General features: G+C 35.4%; 1 protein-coding gene across 1 annotated transcript; it reads left to right on the plus strand.

Moving 5' to 3' along the window:
* Positions 1-495: 495 nt before the first annotated feature.
* Positions 496-3,244, plus strand: LOC127087349 (glyoxylate/succinic semialdehyde reductase 2, chloroplastic). Its single transcript, XM_051028236.1, has 12 exons — positions 496-828; positions 899-980; positions 1,052-1,117; positions 1,208-1,283; positions 1,370-1,425; positions 1,592-1,676; positions 1,816-1,876; positions 2,202-2,254; positions 2,353-2,423; positions 2,521-2,593; positions 2,727-2,831; positions 2,916-3,244. Exons 1-12 carry the CDS (start codon positions 684-686, stop codon positions 3,084-3,086), a joined length of 1,044 nt encoding a protein of 347 aa, XP_050884193.1. The 5' UTR covers positions 496-683; the 3' UTR covers positions 3,087-3,244.
* The last annotated feature ends 4,749 nt before the right edge of the window (positions 3,245-7,993 follow it).

The following is a 7,993-nucleotide window of genomic DNA, read 5'->3' on the forward strand; positions in this document are numbered from 1 at the left end:
TCATGTATCTCAAAATGGAGAGAACACTCATACACCACTCACATAAATAGTTGAATGAGACATCATTTGCTAGTAGCCACAATGTTAGAGTGAGTAGAACAATTTCTTTTATAAATACCACACATCGTAAATCAGTTACAACACTCAACCATTCAATCAAATTATTTATACACTATTTTTTCTTTTCTTTTCTTTTCTTTATATGTATGCATTTTTTAAAGTAATAGTTCAACTTTTCACATTCATATTTAACCCAATTAGTTAAAAATTGGAACGATCTTTTTTTCCTCAATGTAATATCTTGGAGATTAAGATAATCATTTTTAAAAGCTATCAACCTAATCTCAACAATTTGGAAAAAAAAAACAAAAAATAATCATATTAGTAAATTTACAAGTGTACTCATACATTCATTTTTACTCTACTTTCCAATTTATTTCCATGTCAAATCTTTATAAATTATTGAGTAAATTATGAACCAAATGATTAATGATAGTAATAACTGATTTGGTCTTTGCTTTTTCCTTTGTCATATGATGCCTATCTATAATCTAATTATCTCTCTTACATGAAGAGTACACCACCATTTTTCATCCAAGATAAACATCACCTTCCACTTGTAAATTGGAATAGAAAAAAAGAAGAAGATAGGAAGTGGGGATAACATAACCAACACAAGAATTATGACTAGTTTGGTGAACAGCAGTCACTTTGCCATTCACCGTCTCCCATCTTCATTTTCCACTGCCATCGCAACTCATTTCAACTCTCCGCGCTTCTCTCGCCACATTTTCAATGTCTCTGTTTCCTCACAACCTCAACAACAAGGTACTTTACCTCTTTACTTTTTTCCCTTTAAATTCAACTCTACAATTCATCTCCATATTTTTGTTTTCAGGAATTGAAACCCCTCCCCGCGTTGGCTTTTTGGGCCTCGGAATCATGGGCTCTCCAATGGCTCAAAATCTCATCAAAGCTGGGTACTTATTTTCCATCCTAACCAATTCAATTTCAAGTGTATTCAAATTAACACAATTCTCCTGCGGTTTAGTGTTGATTTGACGGTTTGGAATAGGACCAAGAGCAAGTGCGATGCTCTAATCACCTTGGGAGCCAAGTAAGGATTCACCTTTCCATTACTTGCACTTTAAAATAACTAGAAATTTCAAATTCTGTGTTTGAAAACATGTGCATTTTGCTTCTGCAGATATAAATCATCTCCCGAAGAAGTAGCCGCATCTTGTGATCTCACATTTGCTATGCTTGCTGATCCTCAAAGTGCCGTGCGTCGTTTACATTTCTGTTTAGTTTTTAAACCTTATATATATGTTATGAGAGTTAGTTATATTTGTTCTATTTCATGTATCAGATGGATGTTGCTTGTGGGAAGTATGGAGTAGCAAATGGAATGGGTCCAGGAAAAGGGTACTATATGTACATTTACATTTACATTCAAAGTATTTTCAATATATTGCGACAATTTCGCAGATAATAGAAATTCAAATGAATGTTGATACCTCTATATGTCCATTACTTGTCTATCTATAGTTGCCAAGACATTGCAGGCTTAACATCTTATATATATTTTCAGATATGTGGATGTTTCAACCGTTGATGTGGACACGTCTAAATTGATTAACGGGCACATAAAATCCACTGGAGCGCTGTTTCTGGAGGTGTGGTTTTCTATAATTTCCGTATGTATTCTCTATGGAACATGCAGGGTGCTGTTTAATTAGGATATGCGTTATTCCTTGCATGTTTTAGATGGATGATTACATGAACATGTTGTGAGTTGTAACACTTGTGAAACAGGCTCCAGTTTCAGGTTCCAAAAAGCCAGCAGAAGACGGACAATTGATATTTCTAACAGCAGGTGAATATTCTTCATCAAGTACTAATAACTTAGCGGTGTTAAACTTGGCACGGAAAAGGAGTTGGTATATGATTTTTTCGTACAAGTAGAAAATTCAGCTAGGATGTGTCATGAAAGTTGCATCACTGATTCATTCCAATAGCTACAGATATTTGAAATTATGAACTTATGAAGTCTTTTTCAAATGTGTTGTACCGTAAAGAATTTCTTCCTATATAACTCCCATTTGAAGACATAGCAGCGCATAACAATCGTTCGGACTTTAGTTACAACTATATTGGAAACTTACGGAAACTGAGACAATGTATGTTGTATATTGTTTCAGGGGACAGAAATCTTTACGAAACGGCTGCTCCTCTCTTGGACATCATGGGGAAAGTATATATATCGAGTCCTTCAATTAAAAAAATCTCCGATCTTTCTTTCAAAGCAAACAATTAATTTGTATTATAATTACGGTTTATGCTTCGATGCAGTCTAAATTTTACCTTGGTGATGTTGGAAACGGAGCTGCAATGAAGCTTGTCGTCAATATGATCATGGGCAGGTCCTTTAAAATTTGTCTCCTGCTTTTTTGCTTCTATTTGAACCTGTGTAGATGATTACGGTGACATTATTTCTCTCTCTTTTTCACTGGTGTATAGTATGATGGCATCCTTTTCTGAAGGTTTACTTCTCAGTGAGAAAGTTGGGTTGGATCCAAAAGTACTAGTCGAGGTATTCAGTTATTCACTAGTCCACGAAATAAAACCTAGAGTGCCCGGTGTTTGTGTCGGAGTCAATGCTTCATATGATTACTGAAATAATCATTCTATTATATCGGTCCATTAACGAAATGGAACTTTTGCAGGTAATTTCACAGGGTGCGATTAATGCTCCAATGTACACAACCAAAGGCCCGTCCATGATAAAGTCACATTATCCAACTGCATTTCCCCTAAAGCATCAGCAGAAGGCAAGTAAACAAGAAATCTTGTTTTATAATTCTCAAACATCAGATTTAATTTTGCACTTACACAACATAACTTAACGTTGACAGGATCTAAGACTTGCCCTGGGGTTAGCGGAGTCTGTTTCCCAATCTATTCCAATTGCAGCAGCTGCTAACGAGTTATACAAAGTTGCAAAATCACATGGCTATAGTGATGAGGACTTTTCAGCTGTCATTGAAGCATTAAAAACCAAATTTCAGAACACAGAAAACCAGTAATGTTCTTATGAGAAACAGGTTTAGTTGACCTGACATCAAGTATAGACAGGTTGTGAGACTAGTCAACTTAAAAGCAATTCCCAAAATGTAAAATACATAGTACTTTCAAGGGCTTAAATTTTTTGGAAAAACATTATTTTCAACAAATATTTCATGTATGTCCTCCTCTTAACCATTTTTTCCTTGATTTGTTCTTCCATAGCATACTACTTACAAGCAACTTCAAGCAGTAACTTACAAAATATGAATCCGATAAAAAATATTAACATAAATGAAAATATTAAAATAAGATTTAGAGATACAACTTAGAAAATTTAATTACTATGAAATACTTAATTTAAAATCCAAAGATGTCCAAAGGTTGGTGTGCAAGAAGGCGGCAAAAACGGATTACAAAGAGTTATTTTTCACTCATCATTGTTATGAATCCATCCATCTTTGCGTGTGTTTTTGAGGTCACCATGACCAAGGAAGCTTTGGAAACTGTCACATGGTGTATGGAGGTGTTGAAAAGTTGAAGAAAGTGAAACTTCAAACACTCACAATATGAGGTCTTGAACATGTAGAAGGAAAGTGTTGCAGATTAATTTCACAAATGTGACCACTCTTACAAAAAAATATAAAGAACTGAGGTGAATCTTTGACAGGTCAAAAAGTAGTTCAACATATTTTGAGAAGTATCAATCTAATATTTGATCATATTGTGATGGCTATAGAACAGTCAAAAGATTTTGAAAGTAAGAAGGTGAAGAAACTCCGCACCCTCTTATCATATTACTCTCCCTCTTTTTCCAAGTACTTCCACTTTGAGTAAAGAATTCAAATGTAACCTTTGGATTATAACCAGCCATGAGCTCTTTCATGTTTTCCTTTTTGCATTCACTGTTTTGCAGACAACACATTTCATCATACCATATAAAAAAAATGGTCGGAGAAAAACTCGGGGAATGTATACTAGTCCATGCATCCGTGTTCCCGAGGGAGACCCTTTCTCCATTTACCAGTTTCCAGGCTACCATCACATACAATGAAGTTTTTATCGTCCGACAGGAGCTGACTAGCAACAACACAAAAGATAAAACCCATCGACTTGAAATTTGGAGCAGAAGAGAGATCAACAGTCACTGAAGTCTGTGTGGTTCTGTACATGAACCACTCCGGAATTTTACTTCCAGGGTAGGTCACGTCAACCAGACCATCAAGAAATTTGTTTCCTAATATTGGGAGACTACAAGTACATAAGTTACACGTAAAATCCCAAAAAGAGAAGGTTAATCTATTAGTCGAAGAGGAAGGCTGACGAATGCTTAAACTGATTCAGAAATCATCAAAAAGAGAACTCTATGGAGGTCTTTGGTGAGATATCGACAATTTAATGTCGGGAAGGAACATGAAGACGCGGGTCAGACCACGAGCGACCTTCACCCGAAAAAAGGGAATGTTCATCTCAATGTGTTTAGTACGTCGATACTGAACATGATTGCCTGATAGGTAGATAGCACTAACATTATCACAGTACAGAAGAGTAGCCTGAAAAACGGGAAAATGAAGCTCCAAGAGAATGTTGCGGAGCCAACATAATTCTGAAAGCACATTAGCAGCACCCTGATACTCAACCTCTTTAATGAAACGAGAAAGTGTGGATTGTTTTCTGGAAGACCATGAAATTAGGTTGTCACCTAAAAAAACACAATAACCAGAAGTAAATCAACGGGTATTGGGACATCCATCCCAATTAACATCTGTGTAGAAAACAAGCTTCTCAATTGGAGAATGATAGAGATGCAAACCATATTGTAAGGTGTCCTAAACATAACACAAATTTTGAACATCATGTGTCGACATATAAATAGGATAGGTCGGCACATAAAATCAATTTTTAAAAATTTTCAAAGTTCTTTCAGAATGTGTCGACACGTGTGGTGGATAGGTCGGCACATAAAATAAATATTTGAATTCTTTATAGCTTCAGTATAGGTCGACTCATGACCTTGATAGGTTAGCACATAAGTGACTTTTCTTGGTCAAATCTCTTCATTTCTGTCACTCATACATGCACCCAAACTCTTCAATATCTACATTTCATCTTTAATTGTGAAAATCACTCAATTGACATTAAATATTGTTAAGCACATTCACTTCATATCATTAATCATCAAAACTTTATCAAATTGTTTACATTTTCATCTATTTTCCTCATTTCCCCTTCAAAAACCCTTTTTCACCCAAACTCACCATAACTCTGAATTTGCACTTGTTTGTGGTTTCTCTCTATTTCTTTATGTGTTTTTGTGATTGTGTGTCTTGTTTGAGTGTGTGAGTACTCATTTATCACTCATACTCCTTCATTTTTAGTTCACACATTTCATCAAACACTTGGTGTGCACACTTTGTTTGAATATTTTCCATAGCTCCTAAGCTCTCCAAGACCAACGGTGATGCTAAAGGCAAGGGTAAAACTAGTACATCTTCTGCTACTATGGAAACTCTGCTTTCTTTAGTTTCTAATAAGTATGCTGAGGAATTTGAGGAAAAAGATAAACATAGGCTTATGGTGAAATAATATGTTTGGAAGGCAAGTTTGGTTGGTGGTTTGGATATCCCTGAAGTGGCTAGTATTATTGCACATCAGTAGATTGATTTTTTTGCAACTTGCTCAAGATTATAACGAAGATCTCATCCAGGTATTCTACTTTGGGCTGCATGTTACGAAAGGTTCTTACTTCAAATTTACTATAGGTAACATTGTTTATGAATTCACTGATGAACTTTGGAAATCCTTATTTGATATAATTGTTGTTGATGCTAATGATGATGAAGTTGATTCGTTAGTGACTGATATCCACATTCATCTTCACTTTAAATGGAATGTTCATGTGAATGAGCTACTTAAAGCTCCTCATGCTGATGACTGTTATGATGCTATTACCATTGGATAATTGAAAATGGTTCCTAGAATTTTGCTATGGCTAGTTTCTCATGTCTTGCGCCCGAAAAATGGCAGGTTGATTTTGCCGAAATTCATCTGGTGTATATTTTGTTGTACAAGATCAAGATTAACTGGCCACATTACTTTGTCTCTCGTATGTTTGCTATTAAGGAGTGCAACAAAGGAACGTCTTTTGGCTATGTCTCCATGATCATCAAGATTCTAAATTACTTCGAAATTGCCATGCCTAATCTCACATACAAATCTTCTGGACCAACTCAAGACTTTTCTCAACGTACCCTTACCAATTTGGGCTATTTTTGGAACATAAACCGTCGAGCATATTACTTTCGTACAAGTAAAAATGGTAGGAAGATTTACAATTTTGATGATCTTGCAAAATTTGGTGATGATGTTGTTGATGCTCATATGGATGATGAGCAACTTATGGGTGTTCCTCATGATGTTCTTGAGGGTGATGCGGTAATGCAAGATGCTCTTCATGGAGATGCTCATGGTAGTGCTTTTGGTACTGGTTTTGGTGATACATCCCCCCATCATATCAATGCTCCAGAATATGCAGTTAAGGTAAGACAAGAGGCATGTCGAAGATTGTCAAAGACGAGATGCCTTTGAAGCTGCTTAAATGGAGAGGTTATGTCTGATGCAAGAACACACGACTACTCAGAATGCTAATTTTGAAGCTTTTTTTTCGTATGTTACGGAAAGTCTTGTGTCAATGAGGAGTGATATGGATGTGAATCATGTTGCCACTACTGCTAGGATAAACCATATGGTCGCGTCTAAGAATGACAACCATCATCATTATATGAGGTTTTACCGAGAGATGTGTGACTTCTTGGGTCATCACTATGGTAATGATGGTCAAGGATGGTATAAGGGTATAAGACCAGTGTTTAGGGGACGTGGAAGAAGATAAAAGGTTGTTGGATGAAGTGTTGCGATGTTGTTTTGTGTTGTCTCTTTTGAGTCTCATGTTTTGTTATGCATGTTTTGACTCATGCTTTGAGTCTTCATGCATTGTTATCTTTGATTCATTTATTTTGCTACTGGTTTTGTATTGATAATCTTACTAGTTTGATTGAACTTGTAACAATGATTGTACTATGTCTATTGTTTTGGATAATTAATGTGTAATGTTGTTGTGTTTATTAATATTGTGTATTTTCATGTATGTTGAATATATGTGGGAGTACGTCTTATCTTTGCAATTGCTTATGTATCGTATATTGAATATGTGATTTGTTGTATCTATGTGATACTACTAATAGCTTGCTTTGTCTCTTTTTGATGTTGTCAAAGGGGGAGAAGTATATGAAGTTGAAGTTATGACACATACATTAAGGGGAAGCCTTTCATGGACACGAAATGCATCGTCTCAAGTTTTTCCATCATGAAAAAGGGGGAGTATGTGAGTGCAACTTTCCATTTGATGTATTTTGTATGATGTCAAAATTAAGATACTTTAGCGTTTATATATATTTAACAATATCGTCTGATTCTAATTGTGCATTTTAAGCATTTTAGCATTAGGAAACATGTCAACATATTTGGAAATGATTTAGAAAAGATTCATGCATCAATAAAAGATTTTATGCATAGAAAAATTCATTTTTGTGTGGAAAACTGTCTACAGGTTGCCACATACGATTATAGGTCGGCCTATAGAATTTTTTTCTAACTACAGGTCGACACATACGATGCATAGATCGGCTCATGTGCTGAAGTATTGGAACCTATAGGTTATGTCCCATGTGCCACCTTTACAGGTCGGCACATAGCATGTATAGGTCGACACATGACTTATATAGGTCGACCTATAGATCAAAAATCTTGAAAAATTTAATTTCTTTCTATTCATTTTGCATTCCTTTTTTCTTCTCATTTTGTTTACATATATATACTTGATACATGCACCATTTACTAGCAAGGTTTCTAGTGAGTAAAACCTATACAA

Source organism: Lathyrus oleraceus, chromosome 5, assembly GCF_024323335.1.
Source record: "Lathyrus oleraceus cultivar Zhongwan6 chromosome 5, CAAS_Psat_ZW6_1.0, whole genome shotgun sequence".
In the NCBI taxonomy this organism is placed as follows: Eukaryota; Viridiplantae; Streptophyta; class Magnoliopsida; order Fabales; family Fabaceae; genus Lathyrus; species Lathyrus oleraceus.

Bases quoted from the DNA above. Each gene is read 5' to 3' on its own strand.
- LOC127087349 (XM_051028236.1), top strand. From the start codon at position 684: ATGACTAGTTTGGTGAACAGCAGTCACTTTGCCATTCACCGTCTCCCA. The intron at 981-1,051 runs GTACTTATTTTC...CCTGCGGTTTAG, and splicing joins CAAAATCTCATCAAAGCTGG to TGTTGATTTGACGGTTTGGA. The intron at 2,594-2,726 runs GTATTCAGTTAT...GAACTTTTGCAG, and splicing joins ATCCAAAAGTACTAGTCGAG to GTAATTTCACAGGGTGCGAT.